The 19580-nt window shown below is 44.3% G+C and overlaps 1 protein-coding gene across 1 annotated transcript in view; it reads left to right on the forward strand.

Annotated features, from left to right (window-relative positions):
- LOC126191056 (high affinity cAMP-specific and IBMX-insensitive 3',5'-cyclic phosphodiesterase 8A) overlaps positions 1-19580 on the forward strand; it is a 1161190-nt gene that overhangs the window by 295044 nt on the left and 846566 nt on the right. Inside the window, exon 2 of the mRNA XM_049931769.1 lies at positions 17715-17857. Coding sequence (XP_049787726.1) covers positions 17715-17857 — 143 coding nt within the window. The remainder of the gene's footprint in view (positions 1-17714; positions 17858-19580) is intronic.

Genomic DNA, 19580 nt, shown 5'->3' on the forward strand with positions numbered 1-19580 from the left:
TTGTATCTGGTACGGCCCTCATTTGAACATTTACTGAATGACACCACATATATTTTCAGATGTAACCCATTTTACAGATTAAGCTTAAACACTGTTACGCTAGTTTTACATCCCACATAATTGATAATACTTGGTTCTGAATCACATTGCTCAGAGGGATTTTACTTGGACCAGGATCTTTGCCCCGATACGCCCTCATTTTAGTTTTATAGACGTCAAATACTTTTTTAAAGATTTAATCAGGTACTGTCAGCATAAAGCAAATTTAAACACTCAATTTTGAAAATTTCATGTCTTTGAGTTCACATTCCTTCCAGTTTAGTTTAAGACTGTTAGAAAGAAAAGGCTTACAGCCTAACTCATCACGTACAAAAGAGGCAGTTTTGTGGTGAAGTAATAAAGTAGCTGAATGTGAAGTTGTTACGAGCTGGTGGGTTGTAAGAGCAGCTAAAAGCTTTGTGTTATTTTCCCTTTGTGGAGGACGTTAATAAAGTATTCGAAGGTTTCTGAAGGCTTGAAAAATTCGGTGGACCTGGGAAATTAAGTGAGGCGCCGCACGCAGCTAAGCGTACCGAGGAACAAGTTGGCACCCAGACGCAGAAGAAGGATTTCACACAAGGACAGAGTTTGCTTCGCAGCACATATAATCGTCTCTTGATGGTCGTCTCAGTAGGATTGATTGGCTTTTAAAACATGAATATGTTGCTGCTTCAGAAGCCACAATCTAATCTGGAAGGACTAGTACGACTTTATTCTTGATCTTTTTCTCTAGAGAATGCTGTAAATCGAAAGTAGTTTTGAGTTTAACTAGAGTTCTCATTTCCTTTTCCATCAACTACGTTAACACTTTCGAGATTCGTCTCAATCGTCGTGATTGGGGCATACTGGCAACGGTTTTTAATTCATTTTTCGAAGATCATAGATTCACAGTTATAAATACAATGAATTCGTGTGATGTCGCATTGAAAAGTTGTAACGATGTATCTATTCGTAAAAACTATGTTATGAGATATTAAACTTTGCAGGTATACAAACTGTTTTTTTTTTATCGTATGGCAGCGAATCTCGCTAGATATGCTGATGTGCCAGTGCAGAACAGATTTACGCTGGAAACGAGTTAACTTCAATTTGGCTACCAGGTGCAAATCTGGCACTACCTACTCTTTGTATTACGGTATGACATCCACACTGTCGTCTGGCTAGTCATAACTTGAATGAATATAATGGCTATCGAGAAGACAGACCGTCCGCTACTAGTGAAACTGTTTTAAGTGATCGGCACCAATTACAGTGCTGCTCTTAGAGAGTATCGCCAGCTAAAATGTCTGAGGGAAGGCCCGTTGTCATAAACTGGTTTGAAGAAGATGATAGGGAAATTCGAAAATACGAGTGACCTTGGTGTGGCACCTGTAAGAAGAAGGCATCCTATCCCAGCGGTTGCTGTTGCTGTAACTGACCATGCGTCACGTGACCCGTGTAGTGCTAGCAGTCGTGTAGTCTCACGAGAATTGTCTACCCTTGGCCAACAGTACGGAAAGTTTTGGGTTCTATTTTATACTGGTACCCGTACAAGACCCAGACGGTGCAGCAACTGAAACCTCACGATCCACACCAACGTTCCGAATTTGCTCCTCGGTTTCTGGCGCATGTGATCGGGCAGTATTCTGTGGAGGGACGAGGCACATTTTACATAACAGGGTGAAGTGAATACACACAACTGCTGAATTTAGAGTGCTGTTAAACCAAGTGTCGAACACGAGGAGCCATTGCACTCTGTGTGGTGTATACTCACAAGAACGTTTATTCTCTGTACGTTCTTCTTTAAAAGAATACAGCCGCAGGGCCTGTCAGGTATACCGTGACGTCTGCACGCTATCGAGATCTCCTTGTACAGCATGTGACTCCTGCTTTGGATGGAGCACAGGTGTGTGGAAACCACTGTTTCCATGCAAAAGGGGCAACCCTCAAGTCGCTCGCCCAGCGAAATATATGCCTAATTCAAGGTTCGACGAACATGATTATTTCCAGAAGTTTTCCAGATGCGTGGCCTGCAAGATCACCTGATCTGTATTCTTGTGACTTTTGGTTCTGCGGACAACATGTTTACCAGGGACACATTCGGTCTCCACCTGGTCTGAACGCCAGTATACAGGAACACGTTGCTCAGATTCCCCTGGAACTGCTGCGAGCAACTGTTGATCACCTCGTTTTAGGAATAGAGCACCTCTTCGACGCCTCCGGTATGATATTGAACAAATTGTGTAAGTGTCGGTTGGTAAGAAAATAAACATGATGCCTTTCTCACTTATTTACCATTTGTCCCCATGTCCTATTCCTAACCCATCACATATGGAAACATTTCTATACTTCCTTTTTGCATTCACAGCGACGTATTTGCATCTGGTGGTCAAAACTGGAAGTAATTTTTTCAGCGTAAACCGGATCCGCATTAGCTTGTCAGAATATCTACCAATTTTCACTGTCATACGATAATTACTGAAAACACTAAAGCTCCTTGAGTGGCTGCACTTCAATTATAACTACCTAGTACGTAAAACAATGTACCACAGAGCGCCTTGTAAATAGTCTCAGCATTCTCTTATTTTCCTTTTCTCATTGTTCTTCGTTGAATCCGATGTTTTGGTTCAAATGGCTCTGAGCGCTATTGGAATTAACATCTGAGGTCATCAGTCCCCTAGAACTACTTAAACCTAACTAATCTACGAACATTACACACATCCATGCCCGAGGCAGGATTCGAAACTGCGACCGTAGCTGTCGCGCGGTTCCAGACTGAAGTGCCTAGAACCGCTCGTCCACAGCGGCCGGCTCCGATGTTCTAATAAACATCATATCACTCTCTTCAAGAATTATGGGATGCTGATAAAGGCAAATCCATTCATAAAAAATTTGCTTCAGTATAACGATAGGTGAAAAAGCCTTAAATGCTCAACATATAGAAAAATAATCGTACATACTGTGTCATAGTTCTTGTTTATTTTACCTTTATCTATTTATGAAACATTGGAGGCGTCAAAGAAACGTCATAATGATTTTCAGCTACTGTTCTCGCGAAATAGGGAAACTGAATTTCGCGCAATAGTCGCAGGACATTTAAAACATCCAGCAAACATCTACAAAAGCGACAAGTACATGAAAAGGTAGACAAATGTCATGCAAAATATAAAATGGATTAAATCCAGTAGTTACTAAACTGCGTCAGTAAAGCGTTACGCGAACTGTTTTGGTCAGATCACTAGCCCAAGTACGTGAATTTGAAAGTTTTTCAGCCTGCTCTCTGGTAGAAAGGAAGAAAGGCAAGGTGTTAAGCCCCGTCGACTAAGAGATTATAGCAGACTGAAAACACGCCCAAATTGAGGGTGGGGGGACAAATCTACCTTACCCTTTCTTATAAGGAACCGTACAGAATTAAACGATACGGTAAAACAACAGAAAACCTAAATATAGATGACCAGATAGATATTTGAAACGCTATTTCCTCGAATGCGATATCTCTGGAGAATTGTACATCATAAACTACTCATATTGCGAGCATATCTGAGTATGATCCATGTTGAGAAAAACATCGACAGCAGGTTCGATTCGAAAATACGCCACCATTAAGTAATTAATAAAAAATTATTTTTCCTTTAACCGCAGGTTATCCGCACCTTTTTCCTGCTTTGTCAGCTATATATTTATTTCACTGTCGCAGATAACAAAAGCTGTTGTATTTTTTTCTACGATGCCAGAGTACCGTATATATAATATTGCTGCTTGTGAGGTATTTGCTGCTTCCTTCTATGCTTGCACATAGTCAATGTATTGGGAAGGGCATCTATCTCTCTTTTTAGACATTTTTAACTGTTTCAAAGATCTCATAATGTCTCTCAGTGTGCGTTTTAAACAGTTTCTGTACCATCTTCTGCAAAGCTGAATTTCCACACAAATTTTACTTAGCAAGAACAAAAACCAAAATGATTACAATATCTAGGATTACTAGTTCTCTTTTTCATCAGTCTCATAGTCTTTTTTTTTCTTTTTTAAGTACTTCTTCCATTGTTCTCTCTTTCTTTTACCATCGCCGAAAATTGCAAACTTTTGGTACCGTTGCAGTGAACGTTGCCTTAGCATAAAATACCCAATAGACTCAGCTTCACGTGTTCATTCACTTCGTCCTCGTTGACTTACTCTTGTTTTCAGAACCGTCAAAGTAACTTAGTCCCATTCTGCTTCTACTCCGCAGACAAACGATTTGGAGACAGACTGCGACTGATCGGAGGAAATACCTTGATTGTCTGGTAAATAATGGAAGCCTTTCTTGCACCGTTCGCTGAGCCGGCACGCCACTAGAGCGTGCGTCGCTTGTGCCACGGCAGCCAATCAGTCTTTGATCGGAAGGACAGTCACCATTTAGGGCTTCGTTTTCCGCCGCAGTCCCCGACCTCCACCCCCCCCCCCCCCACCCACACCCCGCAGAAAGAAACCCCGGTTGTTCTCCGGAAATTGCTGTTGTCTGACGACTTGCGGGAAGCGAGTCCTTAAGGGCAGTCTTCCGCGGGGCAAGTGAGCTGTGGAGCTACATCCGTTTCCGGTAGCGTCCGGCATCTCCTGGCATCACCTTTAAAGGGAGCAATGGTAACGGTTGCAGCCACGTGAAGAATTTATGGTGGGAAACGTATTTATCTGATTGACACAGTTAAAACAGTGTCTTTCTCTGAGGCGTCGCCAGATGCATTGCCTGTGGTGTTTCGCGAGATATTTGTAATTTCGTTTTGCATTGTGCAGCTGGGGCCAGTCGAAACAAAGAGCACTCATTACGTATTTCATGAGATGCCCAATGACGACGGAAAGCATTCGTATGTTTGCTGTCGGAGACAAAATTATTTTGACGTAAATTGAAGGTAGAGGGGTTCAAATGGCTCTGAGCACTAGGCGACTTAACGTCTGAGGTCATCAGTCGCCTAGAACTTAGAACTAATTAAACCTAACTAACCGAAGGACATCACACACATCCATGCCCGAGGCAGGATTCGAAACTGCTACCGTAGCGGTCGCTCGGTTCCAGACTGTAGCGCCTAGAACCGCACGGCCACTCCGGCCGGCGAAGGTAGAGGGGAAGAAAGGGAAAGGAAGGGGTTATTGATATCAGCTGCATCGGTACCTTAGGCGGAATCAACAGAGACGAGTGAAAATGTGTGCCGGACAGGGATTTGAACCCGAGAGGCGAACCGAGCACTTGTGGGGAACACTCTGTTCGGGTGGCGCAGTGGTTAACGCAACTGAATAGTAAGCAGGAGATCCCGGGTTCGAATCCCGGTGTAGCATATATTTCCACTCTTCGCGGCTGATTCATTCTGCTTAAAGTCCCGATGCAGCTGACATCAATAACCGCTGCGTTTCCTTTCCTTTCTCGCCCCTCTACCTTCAGTTTACATACTATGTATCATTCCGTGTGGTGGTTCTTCTACGCATGTCCGAAAGCACAGACACCACGAGTCACAAAAAAGATTTTGAAAGCGGAATTTGACGTGCCCATTCGATAGAGCGGCCCAGGGTTATTCTAATCGGATATTTGTTTTATCCTAATGTATTACCAGGGATAGTAGAACTCAACGAATATACATTACTTGGGACAGTAAAACTCATATGAATAGCCAATACTTTCCCAACAACAGCACCGCCTTAGCACGCTACTGAGTCGCTGCTGGATTGCTGTTTATTCTTCGAGTTGTACTGTTCTGTTACCACATATCAATACAACGATCATTGGACGATACTAATCTGGGACCACTTTATCGAATGGGCAGGTAAAATGCCGATTTAAAAAATCATTATGCCTGTAATAGGAAACAAACCCACGCTTTTTGTCGGCACCGAGCTTCTCATGAAAGACGTGATGAGCATTACTTGCTTGGGTTGACTCCACCCACAGAAATGAAAAACGAGACTGCAAATATCCGCTGTAACACTGCATAAAACGCGCCTGGTGACGCTTAGAAGAGAGACTCGGTATACTGCTTCGTAGCTTTTTATGCATACGGTGTTTCAAAGTCTTTGCATCGAAGTCTAGGGATGACTGGAAACGTCATGAGGATCAATTTTTGTTAGAGACAAAACGTTCGCTGACGCTTCCTAGCGACTCTGTGCTTCTTTTTATTGAATATTCCGACTCTGTGACGACAAGATATCACCAAAGTAGCAGGGTCTACTAACCAGCTGTGCTACATGTGCAGACCACCTCTCCCATAAAAATCAATAGAGCGATTTTGAATTAATAAACTGTAACAATGAGCGTCTGTGAGCGGAGTTAGATATATTGGAAGAGAATCAAGGACATTAATTTTGCTTGGGATATTACCCTTCATGCGGAGGAAAGGAGTGGATTATTGCAACACACATTGCATATGCAAAGTTCAGAATGCCTACGTCCTGCCTCCGCCCAGGAACATAACCTATATACGAGAGGCGGTCAATAAGTAGTGCAATACATTTTTTTCTCTGCCATTTCCACTTGAAAAATGCAGAATTTGTCAAGGAACGTCGTGGAATATTCCCGCTTCAGCCCCAATAGTTTTGTGAAGTTTCAGTAGGTGGCGGCGATGTACGTACCCTTCTAAATGATGTCTGTAACGGAGGTACGATCCAAGAAGAGAATTGTCGTTGACTTTCCTTTGGCGGAAAACCAGAGGTGCGTCGCAGGTATTCAGAGACGCTTGCAGAATATCTACGGAGACCTGGAAGTGAACAGAAGGACGGCGAGTCGTTTCGGGAGACGTCTGTCATCATCGCACCCAGATCGCGCAGATCTGTCCGACTTCTGCGTTCCAGCCGCCCATACGCAGTTCCGATTCTTGCAACGTTGGAACATGCGGATATGCTGATTTGAAGAGATAAACGGATCACAATCAAACACTTTGCAGCTCAACTAGACGTCTATGTTGGAAATGCTGACACACTCGTCCACCATTTGGAGTACTCAAAGGTGTATGCCCGCAACCTAACACAGGACAATACAGAGCAACGAAGGACCGTCTGTGCGGAATTTGTTGCGTATTACAAGGCTGATGGCCACATTTTTTGTCGAGCATCGTCACATGCGATGAAACATGGATTTATTACTTCGAACAGAAAACAAAACGGCAATCCATGGAGTTGCGCCACATCACCTTTCCTCCGAACAAAAAGTTGAAGCCGGACCCTTAGGCGGTAAAGTCATGGCTACGATCTTCAGGGACTGAAGGGGTTATGCTGCTTGATGTCTTTCCCATGGTGCTATCTCATGGTGCTACCCTCAAGAAGTTGAAGAGCCGGCCGTAGTGGCCGAGCGGTTCTAGGCACTGCAGTCTGGAACCGCGTGACCGCTACGGTCGCAGGTTCGAATCCTGCCTCGGGCATGGTTGTGTGTGATGTCCTTAGGTTAGTTAGGTTTAAGTAGTTCTAAGTCCTAGGGGACTGATGACCTCAGCAGTTAAGTCCCATAGTGCTCAGAGCCATTTGAACCATTTTTTTGAAGTTGAAGAAAGGAGTTCAGTGTTTTCGTCGCCACAAAAATGCAAACGGACGCCTCCTTCTCCATTGCAGCATAGGCCTCACACAAGTCTACCGACCAGAGGGGAAATTACAAAACTTCATTCGACTGTTCTTCCCCATCCAGCCTACAGCTTTGATCTCGCACCTTCAGACTTCCGTCTGTTTCACCCCATGAAGGATGCATTCAACGGAAAGCAGTACGTATATAGTGGGGAACTTATTGATGTAGCATGATGTTGGCTCCGACGTCAGCCAGAGGAGTGGTACCATGGGGGCCTACAGGCCCTCCAACTACGGTGATGTAAGGCCGTCGCATTGAACGGAGATTATTTTGAAGAATGGAGGTTTGTAGCCAAAAGGGTGAGGAATAATATGATTTATTGGAACCAACCTGTTTTCAGAAAAGAAAGTGTTGCGTTGGTTATTGAACGCTTCTCGCGAAAGGACGCCTAGCGTCGCAGAGGAGCGTTAGCGAACATTTATCGGCTTAAACACCCTTGAGACGCCCTGCTAAACCCGCAGGACAGGACATGTAGTTTAAATTGTGGAAAGGGGCTGTCAGTTACACTAGAACATACAACTTTATTATTTGACCAAACATTACAAGAGCCAAGAAAATTTTTACAAAAACACAGTATTACTTTTTGGAACTTAATTACCGGCTGAATGCGCTATACAATCTCATGCCTTAAGGGCAAGACCACTTTAATTTAAAATCGGCTGAAAGCCAAAAACTTAATACTCAAACCCAAAATCAGAAATTTAAAAGGCAGAAGGCCTTATCTTAAATCAGTCCTTTCAATTAGGCTGAAGACCCAAACAATCCCATCTCTTAAGACTCAATTAGGCTGAAGACCGAAACAATCTTATGCCTTAAGGGCAAAACAACCTTAATTTAAATATCGGCTAGAAGCCATACAAATACAAACAACAAGAAAAAACAAGAAAAGGCAGTACCCCCAACGGCGCTCAGAAGTTTCCGACGGTCGGTCTGGAAACAATAACTCTCGCTTAGGTGAGACAGGCAGCCGGCCCAACCATTCTCGATCCGACGGCAACCCAACCGACAGACAGTCAACGGACCCACCGACAAGATAACTTCCGCTCCATCCGACCAGCATACAACAGGGAGTTCAATGGGACAACGTAGAAGATATTAGCGCCCACAACCAATTATACATTGAGCTGTCAAACTACACACCGTGCTGGACAGCGACAACACGATGAGGAAAATACACTGCCTGAATTTACGTCAACGGCCAGGGCAGGTAACCGGAACGTTAACGGCCACAAGGCAGAAGATTCCGCTGGTGCACTTGAACAAAATAACATCTAAACTCCACCGGAGGGTGGCTAAAATTTGCCAACTTGAAAACCCACGTTGTTGCTCGCTGGAATGTCCCACCAGCCGACAACGAAATCCAAACGACACAATGTGAACAGTCGTGACTTGCTGGTAGATTAAGTCAAAACTTAACTTTTGTGTCCAGGATCGGTGAGCCCCGGACCTCATAGCAATGGGAGCAGCACCACACACTCCGACCGCGCGTGGACGCCGCCAGCGGCCTCGGTCGAACTACGCGCCGCGGAGATTTCCTCGCTGCTCCAAGCCAACCCACCAACTGCTCGCACACAGCACAGCCGAAACTATAAGCGCTAGGCCAAAGATAGTACAAGGTGCGAATATCGACACACACCGCTGCTGCCACTCGCGGAGAGAGAGGATAACAGCATAATCGCGATAACCACAGGAGACTAGATACAGAATAGCAATCAAGGTTTAATGCAATGCATAACACGAGCCAGCTAAGGGTCAACCTTGTGTATGTACTTCTGACCAAAATATACTCAAAAACATGTTCAAATGTGTGTGAATCTTATAGGACTTCACTGCTAAGGTCATCAGTCCTTAAGTCCATGACTGCAGCGGCCCAGACCGCTCGGCTAATCCCGCGCGGCAAAATATACTCTGCCCATTAAAATTGCAACGGAGTATCGCCGCCTAAATTATATATTTGACGAAAAATTATGCAGCAGAATTCTTGTTCAGGAAACATATTTTAACGTCGTTTGTTTGTGAGAAGTCCATGTTACGCCTCTTGTGAGAACAGGAAACGCATACCTGCATATGTCGGAATCCGAAACTGGCGGAATCGTGAACTATCAAGACTGCCGTCCATCGCTCTGGGTTATTCCTGGTCACTTTGGTCGGGATCATAAAACTGGCACGTAGATGTGGACAATGGTGTATTCAGGCGAGCACGACTAACGCCCAAGAGAAGTGGTATGCTCAGCAGAGCAGTGTCTTACAGCCACATCGTATACTTTGAGTCCATAAATACCATACAGAGGCGATAAAGCTTGTGGGATAGCGACATGCACATATACAGATGGCAGTAGTATCGCGTACACAAGGCTCAGAAGGCCAATGCATTGGCGGAGCTGTTATTTGACTCAGGTGATTCGGGTTTCCGTCGTGACTTTGGCCGCACGGCGTGAATTAACAGTTGCAAAAAACGCATGGGACATTCCGTTTCGGACACCGCTAGGGAATTCAATATTCCGAGATCTACCGTGTCAATTTCAGGCATTACCACTCACCACGGAAAACTCAGTGACCGACAGCGTCCACTTAACGATGAGGTAGAGTTGTCAGTGCTAAAAGAGAGACAGCACTGCGATAAATAACCACAGACATCAAAGTGAAACGTACGAGAAATGTATCCGTCAGAACAGTGCGGTGAAATTTGGCGTTAATAGGCTATGGCAGCAGACAATCGGCGCTAGTGCCTTTGCTAACAGCGCCTCTCCTGGGTTTTTGACCATATCGGTTGGTCCATAGAAACTGGAAAACTGTGGCCTGTTCAGATGAGTCCCGAGTGCAGTTGATAAGAGGTGAGAGGAGAGTTCGAGTGTGGTGCAGACCCCACGAACTCATGGACACAGGTTGCCAAGATGGCACTGTGCAAGCTGGTGATTGCCTCATAATGGCGTCAGTTGTGTTTGCATGAAATGGGCGAGGTCCTCTGCTGTAACTGAACCGGTAATTGACTCTAAAAGATTATGTTCCGCTATTTCGAGACCATTTGAAGCCTGTCATGGGCTTCATGTTCCTAAACAACTATGGAAATTTTGTGAATGACAAACCGGCATATTACCAGGCCACAATTGTTCGGAATTGGTATGAAGTACATTATGGACAGTTCGAGCGAATGGTTTGGCCACCCAGATCGCTCGACGTGAATTTCATTGAACATTTATGAGACATCGAGAGATCAGTTCGTGTACAAATTCCTGCATCGGCAACACCTTCTCAATTATGGACGGCTGTAGAGGGACCGTGGCTCAGTATTTCTGCAGGAGACTTCCAATGACATATTGACTCAGTGCCACGTCGAGTTACTGAATTAAGCTCATCAAAGGTATGTGCGATAGAATATTAGGAGGTATCCCATGACTTTCGTCACAGTGTAGTTGCAGCTTAGATTGACGAGCGCCGACATTGGCCGACTCAGCTTCAACAACGGACTCAAGACATGCAATGTTTTCTTTTAAGACGACTCCGTATTCTGTATATAGCATCACGGTCGACGCATCCGTGTACGAAGGTTGCGAGGAGGATGAGCGTTGCCAGACTGCGTTTGTCACCGCCATACTGGTCCAGCGAATGGCGCGAGAGTACGGGACTTTGCTGGGATCAAAACACGAACACCTCTGGCCCGCATAGGCGGCAATTTGAACAGCATCCGCTCCACTTATAAAATGTTAAGACTAGTGACCGGAGCCACGTGTTAGCTACGCTATCCTGATCTTCCAGTCGTTAGTCTTCTGGCTGACTTTTGCGACCCATCACGAATTCTACTTCTCAGAGTAGCTCTTGCACCGAACGTCTTCAATTATTTGCTGGATGCATTCCAGTCTACCGTTTTTACCCTCTAGTGCCATGGAATTGATTCCACGATGTCTCGACGGCCGTCCTACCTATAGTGCCTTGCGGTCGCCGGGAAAGAATTAACAGTCAATTTGAACACACTTTATTACAATTAAAGCAAAAATGCCTTCTTGGCATACACTAAGTTTTAAACGCAGGACAACAACAACAACAAAAATCTCTGTGTAGCAAAACACATAAGGAAACAAGACAATGGATGAATCTGCTGACCAGAACTACTCTACGAAATACAACGTGCTACTAGAAGACTACGGCGAGTGAATAAAAGGCTAGGGCCGGCGTAAGTACTGGACGGATCTGTTCCTAGCGGTTGGTGAAAACTGCTGGTCTAGGCGTCCCTATAAAGCCAGAGCGGTGGAGTATTACAGCAGTCATATGAGTTCCGAATGGTGGAACATTTTTACATGTTGTCTGGCGAAGTAGTTCCGTGTTTATTTTGAAAGTCTGTTACTGTTTTTGTCCACTGGCCATGTTTCTCTATGCGCTGCTGAAAGGGGGTTAGCAACCCATCTTGTGTGTCGGTTCTGCCGGCCCTCTAACAATAAGGAGCCGCTACGACACTACCATCCTGTCGCTTCTTCTTATGAGTGTTTTCCATAATTTCATTTCTTCGACCATTCTGCGGAGAACCTCTGCATTCCTTACCTTATCGGTCCATCAAGTTTTCAACATTCTCTTGTAACACGACATCCAAAATCTTTTGATTATCCTCTGTTCCGGTTTTCGCACAGTCCATGTTTCACTACCATAGAATTTTGTGCTCCAAACGGACGTTCTCAGAAATTTATTCCTCAAATTAAGGCCTATGTTTGGTACTAGTAAACTTCTCTTGACCAGGATGATCGTTTTTGGCAGTGTTAGTTTGCTTTTTGTGCTCTCGACCAGGTATGCCCTATTTGCAAACGTTAGTATGCTTTTTATGTCCTCCTAACTCCGTCAGTCATGAGTTATTTTGCTGCCTATGCAGCAGAATTCCTTAACTTCGTCTACTTCATGATCACCAGTCCAGTTGCTAAGTTTCTCACTGTTCTCATCTCTCCTACTTCTCATTACTTTCGTCTTTCTTCGATTTGATCTCAGTCCATGTTCTGTACTCATTAGACCTTTGTTCCATTCAACACATCCTGTAATTGTTTTTCTCTTTCACTCAGGATAGCAATGTCATCAGCGAATCTCATCATTGGTACCCTTTCACCTACCTCGCTCGATATATGTTGTGTTCTACTGTTGTCCTGGCAAGCAAGTCCTCCAGAACTCTCAACCCCTGAAAATATCTGGTCACGAGTTGCTGAGAGACTGGGAAGCCACCACCTTTCAGCCAGTACTATTGATGAGCTATGGTATGGAATGGAAGCAGCACGGAGTGACGAATCTGTCCCCAATGTCAATACAAATCGATTCTCAGGCGGGCTAGAGCCATAGGTTACATATGACAAGTGAAAGCATTATGTTCTAAGTTCCACAATATGTATTTTCCCAAATCATCCACAAAATTTACATGCTTGAATGTTTCGGTGTACTCACAGGAGGTAAATTTTTTATTTTCTATCCTTTATGTTGTGCCAATTTTAATGGCCTGCAGTGTATTTAAAATCACAGCGGCAATATCAGGACGTCAAAACACTCCCAGGAAAGTTTTGCTCGGATGGCAGCGCGATGAAAACATTTACGAGGGGCGCTAAATAAGTTTTCTCTGAAAGTAGATTTATCCAGGATCCCAATACATCATATTCTTCTCCACTCCTTTGGCTACAAAACTTTGTTTTGAACATAATCCTCGTTGGGTGCGACATCGTTATGCCACCTAACTTTGAGGGTCTGTATGCTCGCATTGTGACACTATTGGTCGACGTAGGAGCCTACGTCTTACAGCATCAATAACCTCCCTAACATCCATGTACTGCTTCCGGTGGTGTGCATTCTTCATTGGGTCACACGCTTGGAATTCGGAAGGTGAGAGATCCGTTCTCTAGGGTAGGTGAGGAAGAACAGTCCAATGAGGTTTTGTGAGATGCTGCAAGACCGACGAACACGCTGAAGTCGTTCCTTCAGTTTCCTGAGGGTAGCACAGTAGACTTCGCAGTTGACCGTTGAGGGACCAGAATACCGTCGCTATGGCTTTACCAGCTGAGGTTGCGGCTTTTAAAGTTTTCTTCGGAGGAGAGATGGTGTGGCGGCGCTCCATGGATTGGCGTTTTCTTTACAGTTCGAAGTGATGAATCCACTTTTCATAAATGTGACAATGTTCGAAAAGAGGATTATCACGGTCAGCATCGTATCGCGCAAGGAATTCCGTACAGATGGTCCTTCGTTGCTCTTTATGGTCTACTGTAAGCGGCGAGGAACCCGGCAAGCAGACCCCTTTGAGTACCCCAACCGCTGGACGGGTGTGTCAGCACTACCAAGGGAGACGTCCAGTTGTGCATAGAGGTGTTCCATTGTGATTTATTGATCAACTCGAAAGAGAGAGTCTGGATTTTGCAACACTGCAAGTGTCACTGCCGTGGGCAGCCGGCCGGTACGCAGGAGATAGAACAGGTTTGCGCGACAATGATAACAGACCTCTCACACGGCGACTCGCCGTGCTTTTGTTCATTACCGAGTCTCCGTAGATATTCAGCAAGTGTCTGTTAATATCTGCCATGCTCTGGTTTTTCACCAAAAGAAACTCAATGACAGCTCTCTGCTTGGAAAACACCTCCGTTACAAACACTATTTTGAAGGCTACTTATAGCGCGGCATTTATCTAAACGTCATGAAACTGTAAGGGCTGAAGCAGCAGTATTCCACGATATCCCACAACAAATTCAGCATTTTTTTTTTTCAAACTAAATTGGCAGGGGAAAGGATGTGTTGCATTGCTTACTGAAAGCCCGTCGCATATTTGAAAGTCTGGAATGAATTTAAGCAAACAGATGCACAAAAATTCTTACTCGTTTCTTCGTACATATTAGTTGTCTGGTTATTTTGAGAATCTCACCAGATGCAAACCCACTTAGGATAGGCGAAGTATTACCTTGTTTTACTTCCTCAGTACCAATGTTTGGCCTCTGTTGACAACAAGTTTCCACATAGCTACACACATTCGACTGAAAGTATCACAAATACAAATCCTGAATTAATTAAATAGGTGATTTATTGTAATATATTAAACGCTATTCTTTCAGTGCAGCACCCTTCTGTAAACTTTTATACTAAATTAACTGTAAAAACATTGATTATATAGCGGTATGAGTTACTTTACGTTAACAGTTCTTACGATTAACACTAGAATTAAAATAATGTTCGTGTTTGCCGTTGTCCTATCCTAACAATTATCAAGTTTGCCTACCAGTCCGTTTCTACCATCAATGAAGTTAATCAAGCGTTTCTTAAACACGCTCCTAGCGAGAGTACTTCGCTGAGAAGCTCCATCCAATAATCAAAAGGCAGATGTCCACTCATGATGCTTAATTTTTGACAGTGTTTTACGTTATCAGTGTCCTATTTCTGAACGTCATGCAGCCTTGTTTCGCTCTATTACCTGTTATCATTTCAATATTATTCTTACGACATTGCCTGCCAACAAAGGTGGAGCACCCAGAACACACGGTCTGATGTCAATGTAATATCGTGTACGTATGCACCATCGGCGGGTATGTAAGCTATTAGAGTTGCAGTTCTCTGTGACAAGTAGAAGGCCACCACAGTTCGTTAGTGTTTATGTCTTTAGTGTTGTCACCGTGCCCGGTAGGACATATAAGGGGTGTGAACAGCGTCAGATATTGAGTTATCACTGTGAAGGACACGGAGATGCCACATACTCGTATGAGACAGCGTTATCAGCAGACAGCGTTTGAAAATGGCGTCGTTGTTGGTTTCCATTTGGCCAGTTGGTCGAATCGTGTAAGATTTAAATTTGTGATGCTTTGCATGTGACAGTGGCCCGATGTTGGACTGCATGGCAACGTGAACGGATATACACCCATGAGCGGGATATATACCTTCCCTTCTTCACATGCAAACGGAAAATTGATGCTGTTGAATTTCTCTCTAATGCAGTCTGAAAGCATTCATTTTCGAAAAATACTGGAATTCAACATTTTTAAAAGAATTTGATCTCGAAGAAAATTATTTTTTTTTCGATAACTTTTGACTATTTCCTCGAATACGAGGAGTGTTCGATAAGTAATGTAACACTATTTTTTCTTGGCCAGTTTCGGTTGAAGAGATGCGAAATTTGTTTTGGGACGTAATGGAATATTATCGCTTCTGCCCCTATAGTTTCATGAAGTTCCGAAAATGTGGCGGCGTTATAAGTAGCCTTTAAAATGGCGTCTGTAACAGAGGTGCGCTCCAAGAAGAAAACCGTCATTGAGTTTCTTTTGAGGGCAAACCAGAGCATCGCAGATATTCATAAACACTTTTAGAATGTCTACGGAGCCTTGGCAGCGAACGAAAGCGCGGTGAGTCTTCGGGCGAGACGTCTGTGAACATAGCTACAAGGGGGCGCAAACCTGTCAGATCTCCCGCGTGCCTACCTGCCAGACACATCTGTAACTCCTGCAATGTTGGAACGTGCGGACACGCTCATTCGAGGTGATCGACGGATCATAATCAAACACATCGCTGTTAATAGTGCTGACGCATTCGTCCACCGGTTGGGGTACTCAAAGCTGTGCGTCCGGTGGGCTCCTGGCCAAACAGAACAATACACAGAGTGCCCAAACAACATCTGTGCGAAATTGCTTCCACGTTACGAGCCTGGCCGTGACAATTTTTTTCGAATATCGTCACAGGCGATGCAACATGGGTTCATTACTTCGAACCAGAAACAAAACGGCAGTCCATGGAGTGGCGCCACATCTCTTCTCCTCCGAAGAAAAAGTTCGAAGCCGCACCCTCAGTCGGTAAAAAGATGATGCAACGATCAACCCTGAAGTGTTCTGTTCTACCCTCAGAAAACTGAAGAAACGATGCGTGTTGGTCGACACAAAAATGCAAACGAATTTCTCCTTTTCCGTGATAACGCAAAAGCCTCACACAAGTCTGTACACCGAAAAGCAGCTCACAAATCCTCATTCGACTGTTCTTCCTCATCCACACTGATGCCTGAATCTCACACCTTCCGACTTCCATATGTTTGGCTTAATGATGTATGTACTATGCCGGAAGCAGTACGTGGATGACGGGGAGTATTGATACAGCAAGATTTTGGCTCCGACATTGATCAGCCATACGGGCGTACAGTCTCTCCCAGTAAGGTGGCGTACAGCTGTCGCACTGAGCGGAGATTATGTTGAAAAATAGGGTTTTTAGCCAAAAGAGTATGGAATGATATTGTGTACTGGAATAATAAAAATCAAGTGGCTCTGAGCACTATGGGACTTAACATCCGAGGTCATCGGTCCCCTAGAACTTAGAACTACTTCAACCTAACTAATCTGAGGACATCACACACATCCATGCCCGAGGCAGGATTCGAACCTGCGATCGTAGCAGCAGCGCGGTTCCGGACTGAAGCGCCTAGAAACGCTCGGCCACCGCGGACGGATGGAATAATGAATAAAACCAACCTACTTTCAGAAAAAGGATGTTTCATTAGTTACTGAACACCATTCGTGTATTGCTATGTTCTTGTACCAGTGGTTACTGTACGCCTCAGAGGGTAAGCAGGTAGGTGATATATGTCGGACAAGCGAGACTCGTTGGCCGTTACAATCGACAACATTTTCATCTTCTTATTGGTCGTCATTACAGCACTGTGTTAGACAAACAATTTCGCTAATAGAGTCTGTCATACGTTTTCGATTACCAGTTTTAAACTACTGAAATCATCTTAACGTCGCTCTGCCAAAATCAATAATTTTACCCTCTTTTACGCTGAGCAGCCGCTATTTGCGAACGTTGTTGTATTCATTCCTTTATATTCGACCATTTTCTTCATGTGTTCCTTTATATGCTCTGCCTACATGTTTCCGTAATAATAGTATTTGAAAGCATTTTTGCGAAGCATGTACATGATTTCTTGAGCGTGAGGCTTGCCTACTTTTATGTGAATAAGCCTGCAGTTCTGTTTTGTTTCACGAAGCTCTCTAAGAATCAGTTAACGTGCTAATTATTCCGTTTTTTTACCTTACCTGTTTCAATAACAAGGGGTGACCGTAAATAATACGAAGATAAATTGTTTGAAAGTTTCTGTACACCTACTAACTCAACAAACTTGCTAAATCAGCTTTCTATGTTGCAGGGGGCGGTACCAGTTCGCCTCGAACGTGGCGCTTCCGCAAGGGCCACGCGGACAAGGACAAGGACAAAGACAAGGACAAGACAGGTGCCGCTGCCGAAAATGCCGACAAGCCCGTGGTCGTAACCAAGTACTTCATCTCGCAGGTAAGTGCCTGCACAGAAACCACCTCGTTACGTAGCGAATTTCTTGATATGGATGTTGCAGTATTTTTCCCTCCAAATATCGTGCTCGTCTCGTACTACTGATATAATTTACCCTGCAAATGCACGTTATCTGAGAGACCCGGATCTATCAGTGAAATAACAAATTCTAACATATTTTCGGAAGTCTGTTGGTTACATCTGTACAACCCTCCCAAAATCAGCAATTTTCCTGAGTCAGTAATGTTCTATAGCTCCACAGGAGTAACAAACATTCGCCCGGAATCTTAATATTAGGCTGCGTGCGTGTATTAATAGTTTATATATTTGATGTAATACTTCATTATGTTTAAACTTCCACTTCACCTAAACCACGTGTCTTCAGTAAACGAGTATCTGCCACGTAAGATCAAAGGTATTTCTGATGATTTCAATTAATAGCTGTCTTATTTATTTGGATCGGTTTGCTAAAGATAACAGAATTGTTCCGTTTGTACTGATAATGTGAAACAAGTATGCGAAATGAAATAAATGATTAATTTAAAGATTTCATCAGTTGCTTTGTAGAATAAGCAGTACTGAGGGACACGGAATATGTTTTGAAGAAATCGTTATGGGTGTATGGTCACATCTTTCTCTAGGACTAAACAGTAGGTATAAAAGAAAGGCATGCATTTCGACTGCAGTGCTCCTCTTTGGTGCAACGTGATGTGTCTTCCCGGTACTTCGTGTTTTGCTTCGATTGTCATGTGACAGCTTCTGGGCCGTTACTGGACTGCCCAAAGTCAAGAGCCCACTTGGAGGGTGGCTATACAGCTAGGGAAACACAGCTAATTGTAAGTATTATAACACATTGTGATCGTTCCGTCGTCTCCGAGACTCCCGTCTGCTTGCCAGAAATTCACCGATGCAACAGTGAAAATAAGAGAGGAAATTTTGGGTGTTAGATAAGCCAACTACACTAACAGTGACGATGTCTCCAAGCTGCCGAAGTCCTGTTAAAATCGCACTTCCGCTTCTTGTGAGGCATCCATAACAACAGACTGATCTGTTCGTTGCAGCCGGCAGCGGTGGTCTCGCGGTTCTAGGCGCGCAGTCCGGAACCGCGCGACTGCTACGGTCGCAGGTTCGAATCCTGCCTCGGGCATGGATGTGTGTGATGTCCTTAGGTTAGTTAGGTTTAAGTAGTTCTAAGTTCTAGGGGACTGATGACCACAGCTGTTATGTCCCATAGTTCAAAATGGGTCAAATGGCTCTGAGCACTATGCGACTCAACTTCTAAGGTCATTAGTCGCCTAGAACTAAGAACTAATTAAACCTAACTAACCTAAGGACAACACACACATCCATGCCCGAGGCAGGATTCGAACCTGCGACCGTAGCAGTCGCGCGGTTCCGGACTGCGCGCCTAGAACCGCGAGACCACCGCGGCCGGCCTAAGTCCCATAGTGCTCAGAGCCATTTGAACCATTTTTTTTTTGTTCGTTGCGCATTAAGACATTAATAGCATTGTTTGTCTCATAACGGTTTAGCGAGGAGCCCACCCCTCATCTCTATTGGTTCTGTGTAGATCTCTAATTAGCTGAAGGCTGGGCTGGGTGACGTCGTCTTTTACGCGATAATGCCAAAGTATTACAAGACAGGCTACAGTACCGTGTCCTGTGGATGTGCTTGGGTGCAATGAAAACATTGCTCGTCAGTTCCTTCTCGACTATAGCTCACGAAA

The sequence above is a fragment of the Schistocerca cancellata genome, chromosome 6 (genome assembly GCF_023864275.1).
Source record: "Schistocerca cancellata isolate TAMUIC-IGC-003103 chromosome 6, iqSchCanc2.1, whole genome shotgun sequence".
NCBI lineage: Eukaryota > Metazoa > Arthropoda > Insecta > Orthoptera > Acrididae > Schistocerca > Schistocerca cancellata.